At 40.3% G+C, this 15,754-nt stretch overlaps 1 protein-coding gene across 2 annotated transcripts in view; it reads right to left on the bottom strand.

Moving 5' to 3' along the window:
• The window catches only part of TTC28 (tetratricopeptide repeat domain 28), a 1,211,014-nt gene that overhangs the window by 311,584 nt on the left and 883,676 nt on the right, over positions 1 to 15,754 (bottom strand). For both annotated transcript variants that reach the window (XM_078667293.1, XM_078667294.1), the window contains exons 9-11: positions 10,788 to 10,917; positions 7,836 to 8,054; positions 5,861 to 6,026 (exon numbers count right to left, since the gene is read on the bottom strand). In XM_078667293.1, the coding sequence (XP_078523419.1) occupies positions 5,861 to 6,026; positions 7,836 to 8,054; positions 10,788 to 10,917 (515 nt within the window). The remainder of the gene's footprint in view (positions 1 to 5,860; positions 6,027 to 7,835; positions 8,055 to 10,787; positions 10,918 to 15,754) is intronic.

Genomic DNA, 15,754 nt, shown 5'->3' with positions numbered 1-15,754 from the left:
ATTACGAGTTAAAAAGGTATTTAACTCATCCCATAATTATGTGATGTGTTACATACATCAAGCTTCATTACATTTCAGCAGCTGAAACCTGCCAAAATTTAACAGGGGAAATGTGTACGATATTTACTGTACCATGCGGACTTTGGTGTGTTAAACTCCAAAATGCGCAAGTTATTCCCCAAAAACTTGTAGTAGGTGCTATTTATCGCACCCCATAAATAACTTTTACCTGGAATCAGGCCCTAAGCCTACTATATAGAGATGCCTGGCTTGGTTAAATGAAATGCAACAATATACAGTGACACATGGTTGGGTTTGTGCGAGTTTTCAAATAGTATATCATACATTTTTAGCCCTGATGATGCGATAGCAGGACACATTTTCAGCTCCAATGGCTATTACATATCAGACATCAAGGACAGCGCAAAGACTACCCCTTCTCTGAATCTAACGCGGCTCCCTGTGAGGCTATTTATTTAACTATAAAACAGTGGTATGCGTATTTGTCAGTAGTACAAACGATATTCCGCCTCACATCATACAAATGGCGGCTATTATATTTCCCAAGCAACCATTCACCCACAGTAATTTACAAACAGAAATGAAAGCAGATCTAGCCAAGGATTAATCACTGGGATGCAGGCTGTTAATAGCCGCACAGAACCCAGTACTATTAATAATGGCAGACTGTGATCTCCCGCCGACTCTCGGCTGGACGTGCATGCCAACACAGAACTGGAGAGAGGAGATAGGGCGGGCTCACCCAGCGGTAGGGAAACAAGGAGGGTAATGAAAGTTTTATCATCTGCTCAATAGCGTGGTAATCAGCAACACAAGCCGCTACTAGGGGCGAACTCACCAGCAATTATGTGTGCTGCAAGGTTAGCACAAATATAAACCAACTGTAGGCTAGGCGTTGCCGACTTCTGTTTTGCTTTTCCAGAGTGCAGGAATATGAATTGAAAACGGATGGGCAGACTTACTGACTGCAATTAGAAAAGAGACCTATATATCACCAACATACATATATGTGGAGTTAGGTATTGAAATTCTATACTTACTTACATTTCAATATTTTGGATTTGATAATTTGTCCCCGATATTTGCACGACCCGATATTATGGATTTGATATTCAGGGTGCACACCCAAGAATATGATTTGCGCGCTGTTCCGATATGTGGTATCTGCAGCATAGAGGAGTTCTTAGGGAATAAGGGGTTTGGAACACGACTGAAGATGATGATATCTCTCATGAAATATTGGGGAAATTACTCTATATTGAGCCTCTCTGAATATGATGGTCCAAATGTACCCTGCTGAAGTGCTTATGATATAAAGTTTTATTTGTTTCATTAAAAAGCTTTCAGAATAGGATGAGACAATTACTCTCATGATAAACTGAGACATGACTGTGGTATACATTTAAAGCCAATAGCAGGACTCTAACCACAGTTTCTGCTCTACTCTCATCCTCGTCCTCTATTATTCCTTCCCTTTCTGCAACCTTAATTACCAAAAAATTTTTTTTGTGGCAATAACTAGTTCAAACCTGGCTCAAAATCAAGAAATTGGACATATTCGAGTACAACTTTCACCCAAAACCAAATTACTCTGATTTACATCTAGACACTAACCTCACGCTCAAGGGACACATTGCCAAAAAAACAAGATGGCCTGCTAAAAGCCATCTCTACTAAAGAAAGGTAAATTGCTCCTTCCAGAAAGTGGACTGAGGATATGTTGTTTAAACCTACATACACTAGCATTTGGATGGTGAAAATGTCCTGATCCATGGTGTCCCATGCTCCACACTGGCCCCCAACCCTGCCCCTGAGAACATCATATATGTCACACCGAATATGGTACATTGTAACGCTATGTATTACATTGCATTCTTTTACAAAGTCGTTGTTACAATGACCGCGTTTTTAGTACGCGATGCATTTACATCACAAGTCATTACAACGACTTGCACTAGGGGGCGTGCTGGACTTAGGAATAGTATTAATTACTATTCCTACTCATTTGAGCAACAGTAGGGAAGGTGTTGGAATTCCTTTCCAATACCTCAGCACACCCTAGTGCAATTCGTTGTAATGACTTGCGATGTGAATGCATCGCGTACTAACAACGCAGTCGATGCAACAACCGAGTTGTAATGGTACAGCATTGTAATGACAGCATTGTAAATGCTGTTTCCCGTCACACCCTGCTTCGTTGAATTCCAAAAGAAATGTGAGCTCATCACCCCCATCATAATGAGACTCTAGTGACTCCCCTTTTTGGCCCTCACCATGTTCAAAACCAGCAGCATAATTTACAAATGCATTAGAGCTTGCACACCCACCCACTTGGCTGATAAGCTCATAACCTCTGTTGGCATACCCTCAGCCAGGACACCATCAGACTGGAAACTAAAAAGCATTACAAACAAAAATCAAGATAATAAGTCCTTTCCATCTATGCATCCAGGATCTGGGACAACATCTCCATATCCATTACGACCACCAAAGATTGCTCCAATTTAGTAAAAAGTTGAAGACACTTCTTCAAAAACAGAGTTTAACAGTTTAATAAACGTCCAATTTTACTCTCAGAACCTATCTACGACTCCAATCATGTGCTGACTGCACCTTTGACTTTGACCTCATACATCACTGCCTTTTATCTAGGTTTGCACTATACAACAACCTTATATACCAAAAAAAATGATCACACAGTCTATTATATTGCCCCCTAAGCCTTATTCAACCATCCTACAAGATTCCTCCAAGTATTTCTTCCATTCTGCGGTCTACTATGTATTCATTATTATGTGCACACACCTTATGTTGAGTGCTACCAGTAGGTAATATTTAAGCTCTGCAAGAACACCTTAATAAATCAATTAGTAAATAAACGATGAGAGAATTACTCTATGTGGAGGTTTCCACAACATGATGGGAAAATTACTCAATATAGAAATTCTCAATACATGATAAATCAGCGATTTTAAAATTTCCTAAAATATGGCGAGGCCGTTTAAATGACGAATGTTAGGATAATAAAAGCTATCAGAAGCTCATCTGAAATAGCATGGCAGATGTCCAATGTCTAAGCCTCTACAATGGGGCAAAACGTAATAACAACAAGTCCCATAGAATGGTAGTTTATTCTACAAGGTAGGGCCATGGAGGCACTACCCAAGAAATAGTGATTCAATATCTTTTTTTTTTAAGTGCGGTTTCAAGAAAGAGAGAGTCTGCACTCTGGAATGATGAGTCGCCTGATATGAATAGTTTAAGTAGATCTTCCATGTAAGGGCATATGAACCATGCAGACCAGCTTAGTTAAGCCTCTTGCCTCAATGGAAAGACATTTTAAGGTCTTAAGATTAGGCTAATGTGAAATGATCTTCTGGTACAGTTATTTGCTAGGCTGCAGCATTAAATACTGATGTCAGTGGGACCAGGTGAACTTTCGGTAGGCTGGACAGTATGGGATAACCTTAATTGAGTCTTGAGAACACCTATGATGGGATAGCTTCTAAAGTTTTCTGTAGGCATAAGAGGCTTCATTTACTGAGAAGTCTGATTTGATGGTGGGTCAAGTGTTACTGTGGGCCTTTATGTTCAAGTTTTTTCAAGTGTAAAGCCCAGAAACTTTCTGTTTTCAACAATTCATGGCTTGCAGTCGTGTCTAATGAGCACATCAAGCCTGACATGATGTACAGTAAAGGTGAAGGAAGAACAGAAGAGAGTTAGTTTTTTGGGGTGCTAATTTTGAGATGTTGTAGAAACGTCCATCTCTAGTGCTTTTGTAAAAGGGGTTTTGTCTTTTTGAAAGAAGAGTTTCAGGTATAGCTGAGTGTCATCAGCGTAAAGATGGAAAAATTGTTCAATTGAAAGAAAAATTGGATGCAATTGGCTGGTTATCAGGTAATGGCAGTAAAGTGCCACAGGCAGAAGAGTAGCATCACAGGCAGCAAACAACTGGTGCATTGCTTGCTTATATCTTTATGCACCCTCATGTCCTGCGATGTTATGCAATTTTTCTTTTCCTTTGTGTATGTAAAGCGCTCTGATACCCACGGGTCTAGTGAGCGCTATATAAAACGTTATAAATAAATAAATAAAGACAGTTTATTTTTGGAGTACGCTCCCACCCTAAAAGTTAACTGTGCACATACCACACTGCAGCAAAGGAAATGGAAAGCAAATGACAGAATTTAGGCAGCTATTACACCTACCCGCAACATGACGTTGGATATGAGTGATGGTTTATCATCAGTAAACCAGAAAGAACATCTACTTCTTTGAGAGAAGTCTCTGATCGTGGAGCTTAAGGTAATTTCTAAGTCTTTCTTCCTTACTAATACGCATCCTTATCTTTTAAAAGTCTCTCTAAACACCAGCCTACTGCATCGAATCTCTTTTTTTGGGGAGCTTGTAAGTGTCTCTGCTTCTAATGCTAGCGAAAGATTATCCGATTACCCAAAAAACGCAAGTAAAATAAAAGCACATTTCCCATCCAAATCTGGCTTAGAAAGTAGCAAATTTTCAAGCTACATGTTGAAAGCGAGCATCAGAAGGCAAAGCAATGTGTGCCAAATGCAAGGCTTCAGGTCAAAAACACTTTGCGGCCATAGCCAGTCACAGCAGCCTTTCAGTCAGTGCTTAAATTGAGCTGGTGGTTTCCGGCGTTCAGTATCGGCACTTAGCTTTTCATAAACACCAGTTAAGGACATATTAATTTACGGATGGATTAAGTGATTTGCCCTGAATCACAAGATGTTGAGCTGACATGAGAATCGATCTTGGTCCCCAGCTCCGAGGGAGGCAGCTCTGGCCATTACGCCACATCCTCTCTACACTTTCATGGGTCCTTGTGGGTTTTGTTTTATGCGGTGCTAACAGGAGAAATGGGCTGGGGCAAGCTGCCTCTCGACGAGAGCTCCAACACTTAATTTTTTTACAAATTTACCACTGCTTTCAGTGCCTGTGACTGGAGCAACTAACAACAACAAAACAAAAACTATGAAACCTAATGGAAGCTATGTCACAACCCCACATATAGTTATCCTTAACTTCTTTGCATCGGTCTCATTTGCATCAAACTTTAATGATCACCAATTTGATCAATCACACATTCAATTACACGTTCTTCCTGATGATTTGCAGGTTCCCACCCACTCTGCTGAATTGCTCAGTTTCACACCTTCTCATATTCTCTTGTGAGGAAATATTATTGGTGGTAATTATCACATAACCCAGCTGCCCCGGCATGTGCCCTGTAGTCTTTTCAAGTGTCTGCTGCATGTTTTAACATTATCTTATGTTTGTTTTGTGAGCGGGTGTTTGTTGTGTTTTATTGCACCAATGGGAGAGTGCACTGCATAAGCTTGTATATCTCTGCCTTCTGTATTAAAACTGCACGTCAGCACGAAGGGGAAACATTAATTTCAGAATATTGCTGCGCTTCACAACTAAAAGAATGAGAGAGATGTTGTAGAATCTATATATTATGGGTATACATAAAACTGTTCTCTTTACAGTCCTTTTTCCCTCTAGAAGGCTCTTATGGAGGATTTGGTCAGCCTGCCCTTAACACTCTTAAAATGTAAAAAAAAGAAATACAAATAACGTTAGATAAGCTTAATCGTTATCACACCAGTAGACAGTAACTGGAAAGCAGACTTTTCAGGAGACTCCACCTACTAAAACATTTGTTCCTACCGTAGTTTATCGCAAGTAACCTTTTTACTTTCTCTACCTGCTTCCGTTCCCATGTATTGAGCGCCCACGAACATTGATAGTTACCATGTAATAAAATGCTAAAACTAAAATATATCAGTAGTTTAGGTGGCCCGCTCCACCTTACCTGGTATAGTAGGAGTCGACCCCAAGTGCTTCCCGTACATTGGCGATGTGCTGCTCCAGCGTGGTGGTACCTGATGCTTGAAAGTTCATACTACTCGTTTCATGGAAGTCACCAGTATTTTCTACCATGGTATCCCCCAAAAAGTGTTCATGAAACTTCAGAATTCCTGCAAGGAAGTATCATTATTTCATTTTGGTACAGAATATTGTACGCTTTTTTCAATATTACATAAAATTGTATGTACCAATGTTTGGGTATCTGTAGAAAGTAACATTTAGAATTCACTCCATCTAGGGGTTCATTCGCACACATGGAAAGTACTCAAAGGTCAAAATAAGCAACACGTTGTCTTTCTGCCTTTGCCACTTTTGCTCACAACACTTTTTTCAACTCAGTTAATTCCTTTGGAGTTTCTGGTACTGTACTTCACTTCATCTCTTTAAACTGTTATTCTGATTCTCTTAACTATTCTGTGCCCCCGGGCTCTGTTCATAATGCACTCCTATTTTATATCTACCCTATCGAAATTCCAAAATGTTATTGTAGTTTCAAGCTTATTTTTGGTCCTATGATACACACATCTAATTTTATCTGGTTCATTTTTAATTGTTTGCCATTCGTTATCCCTTTGCCATGGGCCTGTGAGCATTGAAGATCCAGGGCAGCCGCTAACATAAGAATGAATCCGTCTACAAATAAAATATTATTCTTCTGAGTTGAAGGTTAGTGTATGAATAATATGCATGTGTTATTGTTACTAAGTATGATATATGTCCCTCAATTACTTGTCTGATGTAATGATATTTTGTGTCTTGTTTCCATTCCCCATGCAGCAACCCAAGGGGTGTAACACTACACTCTGAACTAACCATGCTATAGCCATTAAGGCAATTCTCATTTAAAATGGGGGGATGTTTTACACCCTCCTTATTTGTCACAAATTGCACACCAGCACCCCGTACTCGATGGACCTCTCTCCCCCATTGGTTGGGCTGAGATAGAAAATCGTGATAGCTATCAAGGGATCTTCTAATGTGGCTCTGTTTCAAATGATGGTTTTCCTCTTAGTGTGAATTTGAACTGAGAAACCAGAGTCCATAACTCATGCTATCTCTTTCAGATATATGATTGCATGAATGAACATGTAATCTTGCCTCCCCCAATTGTCAGGCACTGTTTTTTGCACTTACCTTGTGAGTTTGGGGTATCCCTGCTCTCCTGCACTTTTTTTGTGTCATTGACATCTATTACTTCACTGCAGGGTTCATGTATTAATATTACCCCTTCCAACCAACTGTCTTTCACTGACTGTTGTAACCAGAGTTTCTTTCTCAAGCTAGAAAATGTTGAGTCATTCAAATTGCTTTTGGTATATTGAAACACTGGGATTCCTTTTCGCCAGACCTGCATTAAACACACTGTTTTTTTTATGTGAATTGTGTGTATACTGTCTTTCGTGGTGGTGGGTAGTATGTTTTGTTCTCATTAGTTGTTTTGTCAGGTCACCTTGCTACATGTGTCCTCTGCATATTCTTTGTTTTGGCCAATGAGCTTTCCAGGTTTTTGTTTTCTGGTGAATGCTCCTAAACGTCTACAAGCTTTCTCAAAAGTTCAAAAAGCTTCTGCTGTAACCTTTCTTTTTTGGCTTTCCTACCACAGTATGAGAAGCTTAAGTGCTCTATGTGAATTTGGCAATTTCATAACATCTTATTTTTTTTAATGAATTATTATGAAATACTATCAGATGAAAATGTAATTATTATTTCAATACATTGAAAGCTGTATATCCAACTAGGAACATGCACAATGATCATGTATAAACTGTAACAAACAGTGTACATTTCTTGAAATGTTGGTCAATACAATAACACAGTATAGAGTTTAGATGAGTAGAAAAGTGATTGTATTTGAGAGGCTCCTTTAATTATTAGATTGTCTATGTTAGAAAGGATATGCTGCACTGAGGTGGCCTTACCTGCACCAGGGGAAAGAAGCCAGCTGTACAGATAGCCTGCAGCCAATGAATAATAAAGCACAAGCCCCCGTTGACTGTTCACCATCTCCAAGATCTGATCAATGGTCACAGGAGAGTAGGGATCTGTGTCCTGCTGGCCAGTTTGGCGTTCCACCAGGAGATCAGCAAATGCTCTGGTCCTTCCTCTCTCTGCCACTGCTAGCGCTTCATCATGGTGGCCTGTGAAAAACAAGCCAAAGTTAGTAAACATCATCATGAGAAATGCCTATTGCACCTTGACAAGCACAATGTTAACTTGCTACTTTTAAGTAGGATGCAATAGTAAATAGGTAAAAACAATGGATGGGCATGCAATGTTCTCCAGAAGCACAAACCACATAGGTTCCACAACATGTACAATTCACACTCAAATTCTCACACAACCAAAATACCAACACTGCAGAATGGAAACAACATCACACTTGGCACACTATGGAATAACATAAAATACTCCTTACAGTATTCTAATAAGCTGCACAATCATTCATAACCTAATCCAATTTATGAATCACAGGCAATCCACACTCTTAAAGACCCCGTGATCCAGTTTGTCATAGTTACTTAGTTAAACAATTCTATGAATTTTTCTGGAAGTACCCAGCTGACCAGAGGCAACTGGACTTGGACTAGACCCTGCTGGTCTCTACCTGACACCCTGTGAGTTTTTAAGTGCCTCACATAAGGTCCTGGGGGCTTCAGAAATGTACTATGGTGGTTGATAGCAATTAAAAGACTATCATTTTAAAACACAGGGGTCCCTACATACAAGATAACTTGCCAAGCGCAGGGAAAATCTAACTATTTAGAAAAAAACTTGAGCCAGAAACAAATAATATGAATGTGCAGTCATACAATAATTAGACTGGCATGTGATAAACAATATAACAACAGTTAATTTAATAACTGAGGATGCTTCAAGTATTTTTGTCGTAAAACACTTTTTAATATTTAAGTTATATACAATATTTAAAATGTGGAATTATAGACATCATAATACATAATTTACATACATAGTGTCCTAAACAGTGATTAATTTATGAGATCGATTATAAATATATTAAATTGACTAGTCATTTGAACAAGCAGTCCATAAATTCCTGTTCAGTCTAAAAATCATGGATACATAGGATTGAAAACCAGGAGCATTGAAACATGATTAAATATCGATTTGGTTCATAATGTGAATGGCTTAGATTTTATATAACTGACGGTGGAATAACATTACGCGCGTTTTGGGGGGAATGCCTTCATCAGGAAGCCGTCACATCATTCACTAAAATCACAAAAACAAAGCCATGGGGCTTTGATGAAATAGGGGCCACTGGTATTGAGGGCCTCAATTCGTAATCTGGTCTCTAGTAAATCCCCAATGGACAGAAGCCAAGGGTCGCATTATCCCATCTCTTATGAAGTAGACTTCAAAGAAAGATCAAGTGAAAGAAGTCTTGATATGGACCCAGGCAGCCGGTTTTAGCTCATTGCTCATAGTTGTTGCAAGCACTTTCAGATTAGGGAAAAGTGAGCCCTGATTGTGCTGGGTGAACAGCAACCTGAGAATACAAGCTGTCTATGTGGTAGCGATATGATACATGCGCGTCTCCCTTCTCTGCCGCTGTTAAAAGACCATGCCAGATGGTAAAATCTGTGCATCACAGCCAGGCTGAAATTGTGTCTATGTCACAATCTACCGTAACCATAGATTATCATTAGCTCTTTGTGTTTTGTGGCACTATTTTCCCATAACTCTTTCAAAACTCATGTTTCCAGTTCCCCTTATTGGCTCTTTGTCATTTTTGAGTCATTTTGTTTACTCTAATAGTCTGATTCCGTTTGGAATTGTCATTATTACGCATGTTGACTTTAGTAATGTTTAGTATTGCATAAATACTTTACACATTGTTCTAAGTTGAGCCTGTCTGCTCTGTGCCTTAGATACCAATGGGTTGAGTTTGAGTAAATTTAGTGACTTGGGGCACTCACCCTCATGCATATATTTGGCGATTTGTTCAGATCCTTGCTCTAAATGCTAATCTTCTTTACTCTGTGCTGCTTTTATAACGCCCAAGAAAGATATTATGGTCACAATACCACACAGACTACAAATTTACTTTAAAAATGCATGCCTGCGGTATCTGTTGAGCACAAGCCTACCCAAATATACAGCTGAACCACATATGAATCAATTGGAAAAAGAGCATGATTTTTTTTTGAGTCGCCTAAAATAGAACACTTATAAAGCGATATCTAAGCTAATCCACATTTGAGTATATTACCATTGAAAATATGAATGATTTCAGATTACTTGTGATGAAATTATGAGCATCTGGTCTAGCTCACTTAAAATATATATGTCAAACGTGTGTGGGCAAGTTTGACGTTTTCAGGGTCAGTGCACATGCACTGGAGCTTGTTTAACAGGTTGCCAGGTTACCAGTTCTTAGATTAAAAAAAACAGCAGCATCAGCCCAGAAAAATTAATATGACCATAAAAAAGAGGACTTCCTACAAATGTCATGTAATGCTGTTTTCTGGTCTACAAGAAATTCCTATCAAGGGATTAGTAAATAAATATTTGAGTGTGTGTTAGAAATTGTACAAACTATTAATTGCACCAAATATTAAGCGATAAACAAGAATAAACTGTAACTTTCATTCTCTTGTACCATAATGTTCCACTACTATAGAGGAAAGATATCTATTCAATATCAATTGTATTCATAATAGAAGCTGAATATTTTATTGGAATTTTAAATTGAACACAGATCTGAATCATGTTTTACAGGACTCACTTATAGTAATCGAAATTGATGTTACAAATCAAAACAACTGTAAATGGCCTGAAACGACCCTTGCTGGTAAAAAGACCAAGAAATAAGCACTTGAATCACATTGTTTGCCACATGACTATCTTACCAAGGGTAACTAGCACTCGCTGCAGGGCCTGGTATGATGAGGTCTGCAGATCGAACAGTGAAAGCTTGTAGTCAGTGCTGAGCTGGACTTCATGTCGGATTGTTTCAAATAACGCTGATGCTCTATAAAGCTGTGAAGAGAACAAATAATGCATTAAGGTAGCATTGCTCTCAGTATTGGATTCCACTTTCTCACCGGAGACAGGGTGCACTACACTGAACTTTTAAAATATCCATTTAAAGCATGTGGGGCTCATCATCTTGAACATGCCACATCCACATTGTCAGCATGATAGATCAATGGAGTCAATTCAAGTTTCTGAGAATTCCATATTATAAATTCCAGGACAATTCCTATTGGTAGAACTACAAGTTCCATAATATATAATCACCCAAAAAGGTATCAACAACAAGGCTAAATTAAAAAAGAAATATACTTCAAAAGTTTAATGCAGGCAATTACACATTTTGTAACAGCTGTATAGATCATTTGAAATGCAAACGTGTTAAAAAGGATGGGATACTGGTCAGAAAATATATATTGTATAAACTGTGCGGTGGACCAGTGTCTCAGCAAGATGGTACATCCGTGACTCCATAGAAATACCGGACACCAGATCAGGCAGGTTAGCTTGAGCGTTAGCCTAAACTGGTGAATGGACTGATAGCTCCACTTTTCAAGGCAAAGTATAGCACTTGTTGTACATTTTTCCTTTCCTCTCATCAATTTGCAGAGTGTTAGGATAGCAGAAGAAGGCAACTAATCCTGATGAATACTTTGAGAAAATGGGTATCAGAGAAAGGCACAGTGCTTGTACCCCAAAGGACATCAACACTCCTTGATCTCAGTTATTTTCAGAACATGTAAACAAGATTGGGGAACATCATTAATATTAGTCATTAGAGTCCATAATCATCAACACATGTGCAGTTCCTTCCTGTTGTTCTTCTTTTCTCTTTGTATGTTTGTGTGTATGTATATGGTATTTCTATAGAGGGAAGCTAGCCAAAAGTCAGAGGCCCGCTGTACATGGTCAAAGGCAAGCTTAGAGTCAGCAAGAAATAGGAAAGGGGGCTGAGTTGTGGACAATTAAGGAATTGTGGTGTAATATTCTTTAACGAAGTGAGTCTCCACTCATTCCTAAATTGGATCAGTGTTGGGGTGGCCCTGTAAGTTACAGGGAGGTTGTTCCAGTTTCTAGTGGCATAGAGAAAAAAGGCTTAGTCTGCAGTTTGATTGTGCCCTGGATACAGGCATGCCAAGAACCACCAGACGTTGTAAGCTTCTCCACAAGGTAAGTAGGGTTCTGGTTGTGATGGCTTTGTAAATGATGAAGCTAGTTTTGAAGATGGTGTGGGCTGGCAAGGGTAGTCAATGGGGTTCCATCATCATGGGGGGATGTGGACATAGTTCTCTAGGCACTGGAGGAGATGTGCTCTGGCGTGCAGGATGCCCCTAAGGGATGCCAGTATGGACTTTAGGAAGCCATAGATTAGGGTGTTGCCACCATCCAGATGGATGAGTACAAGGGCTTGAACAGCATTTCTGAAGTCCCTTTCTGGAAGAAATGTTTTGACATTCTTTAGAAGGGAGAGTTCATACCATGCTATCTTTTTAGTTTCGGCATTGTGTTGTTTGAGGTGGAAAGCAATGCATTTTCTTATTTCTGAGTAACTTGAAATAGTTCATTCAGAAATTTAAAATAAACTCTCAACAGATGCAGCCAACCTGTGTTTCTTGAAAACCTGCATCCTCAGGGCAGCAAAAATAAAATATTGCTACTTCTGTGTAGAACTATGTTGCATTACCAAACATATCCAAGATTTTATTTTCAAAAATCATTTACATTTTTCTATTCAGGAATTTAGGAATGTACTGTCCATTAAATACGAGTTATCGTAGTTTTCACCCATATCTAAAAAGGAAGAGGCTTAAAAGTCTTTTTGTACGCTTTACAGATAAGGAACATATAATAAGGAGAAAAAGAATCCATGAGAGACTAAAAATTGGGTTGTTATAGTGATTATAATTCAGACAACTCTGAGAAATAACAAGAATTATTAACTATGTGGTGAGCTATAAACCGGATGTTTCTAAACATGCAATCTTGCACTATAATGAATAAAATTGGATGGGACGGAATTGGCAATGTTGTTACTCAAAAAAGCACGTTAATGGGTTTGTTGGGTGTTGAGATCATTTCATGGGAAATTAAGGAATGTTAGATGAATACTTAATGAGATGTATCCATTAAGTACATGGATGCACTGTGAGTATGGAAGAAAAGGGAAGAAGGAAAACTAAAAAGAGTATAGAGCCAGAACATAGTAAATTCTGATGCTCTGATAATTGAGAATTTAACAGCTGAGATCAGTATATGTTAGATCTGCATTCTAATGATTCACAAAGGCAGTAGCATACAAAAAACTTCGCCAGGAGACCTTTCAAACACCCGTTCCTCATGAGGAGCCAGAGGATGATTTTTAACTGACCGTGTTTGCAATCTACAACACTGATTCAACAAAGACTTCCTTAAATTGGTGGAAACAAACTTCTTAGGTGCATCCTAAAGTTGTGTGAGTGGGAATTCATCAATAGTGCAGAATCCATTTTTACCAGAAAATTTAAAAAAAAGACATTGGTGAACTAAAAATAATCGTTCTAAGTAATTGGGCAAACAAATTATAAAATGATGCACCGCAGTATACATGCTATGTCTCAATCAGACCCTCCAATTCAAAAGGCTGCCATTGAAATGGTAGAGTTGAATAAAACAAATCTTCAAACTAAGATCAAGGAGAGATTAATAAATAATGATATAACACAGCTGTCAATCAATTTTTGTATAGTGTAATCTGTCGATCTATGTTGCTAAAATCGAAATAAAAATTAAAATAATGTAAACAAGAGATCAGGGATATGTTAAACAAGCAATAGAAAGTTTAGTTAAATGCATGTGTTCTACTGAAGCCTCAATATTAAAGCAAGGCACATGAATATTCCACTCATCTAAAGGCTCAGTGGTATATTACAGGAGACATAATATTCAGAAAAAGGAAATGTCTGGTAAAGAACAGCCTACGCTTGGGTTTTTAGGTATTCAAGCGTTAAACGCTCCCATTCCTCCTAGGGAAATTGTCTCCAGACAATGGAGCTCAAAACTTAAACGGATCTGTAAGTGATTTAAACTTCACTGTCAATAAAGAAGACAAGTTATTTACACCAATGAAAGGAGTGAATAAGGTGAGTAACATGAAAGTAAAAACCATAAAGGGTTGTGCACAAATTGGGAAGCGTTTTACACTGAACAGAAGGCACATCTTTACAGGAAGCTAGTGAGACATTTTTTTATCAGCTGTTGTCACAGTTATGTATAAACATCTGTAACAAAAAAGAAGTGAAGTGCTAAGTAAAATCTGCACCATATTACTGGGAGAAATATTGGGAATGGCTCAGGTGGGAATCATCGAGTAAGACAAAGAACATGTTTCGCACCGGTTATCAGAGCTCATTCAACACTCCTTGAAAACGAGCTTGACTTTAAAACTGGATGACTGAGTTTGTAGGGCCTAACATTTAATAAATAATAATAATAATAATTCCTTTTTGTAAAGCACAAACATATCACCCTTAAGGGTTTCAAGACACTGTGGGCCGGCTGGGAGATTAAGTGAGCTATTTCCACGGCCGGACTGGGAACCATAACCGGCCCTGGCAAAGTGCTTGGCCTGCCCCCCCTCCCCACTCGGGGGGGTTGGAGGTGCCGCCAAGCAGTTTGCCGGGGGCGGTTTTCGGCCGTTTTTGGTACATGGCCGATTTTGCAGCTGTGCTGCAAAAATGGCTCTGTAACAAAAAAGGCCCCCTGGGGCCCAAAACCGCCCCCCTCCCGTGCGGCGCAGAGGGAGATTACCCGGTGCCTGCTGTAGCGCTCTAGTGCTCCGAGGGTCTCTCCTGAGCCCCGGAAGCACTAGCACACTATGTATCACTTTCTGGCCAGGCGTGGCCAGAAAGATATAAATAAAAGGACAGAAGTGGCACGGCACTTCCTGTCCGGACCAGCACTCTCTGTGTGCGTGTCTCCTCATTGTATGCATGCAGCGCACGTGTGCAGTGACCCACTAGGCCTCGGGGACAGGCGGTCCCCACACTGGCGACGAGGATGGGATCTATATAAATCCCCAAGCGCACCAGCCGACGGAGGCGCCGGAGACGCCGAACCACGCACCAGCCTGGACCCGCCGGCTCACTGACCTGACACCGGAGGTCAACACGAGAAACCCAGAAGCGGAAGAGAACAAGAAAATCGCCTACCGGTAAGCAGCATATGCGAGGAGCTGCGTGAGGGACCGGGACAGGCGACGCTCCGCAGCGAAGCAAGGAAGCGTTGGAAGAAGGCCCAGCCGGCCGACGGGGAAGTGCGCGCATGCGCAGAAGAACGAGGCCGAAGCAGAATGCAAGCCCCCACCGCGTGAGCACGCGAGGTGAGAGACACAGCGCACAGGCCCAGCACCACCAGACGCTGGGAGACCGGGGCAACACGGAGACGTGCATCCAGCAGTCTGTACTGACACCTAGTAAATCAAAGGCACACAACAAGCACAAGGCAATTCAAAGGTCCATACCAGTAAAGGACCGGTCCACTGAACTGAACTAGCGCCAGAGCAGCAAACATAGCGCCACCCACGCAAGCAAGAAGACAGAGCACTGCTCACACAGGCAAAAGAAAAGGAAAAAATAAAAAGGCAACAAGCACAAGGCAATTCAACAAGCGCAGGCCAGTTTCACTAAACTCCACCAGCACCAGAGTGGCGAATAGGACATTGCCCAAGCAAACATGTCGCAAGACCAAGGAGGGGCATCCGGAGGGGCCACCGGAGGGGCACCGCAGGCAACAGCGCCCCCTGCAGCTCAGGCCCCAACACCCTCCGCACATGCACAACTACAAGCGCTACCGCCCTTCAGTGAGC

Source organism: Lissotriton helveticus, chromosome 11 (assembly GCF_964261635.1).
Source record: "Lissotriton helveticus chromosome 11, aLisHel1.1, whole genome shotgun sequence".
Lineage (NCBI taxonomy): Eukaryota > Metazoa > Chordata > Amphibia > Caudata > Salamandridae > Lissotriton > Lissotriton helveticus.
The sequence above is the reverse complement of the archived record's forward strand: the minus strand, read 5'-3'. Positions and strand labels throughout refer to the sequence as shown.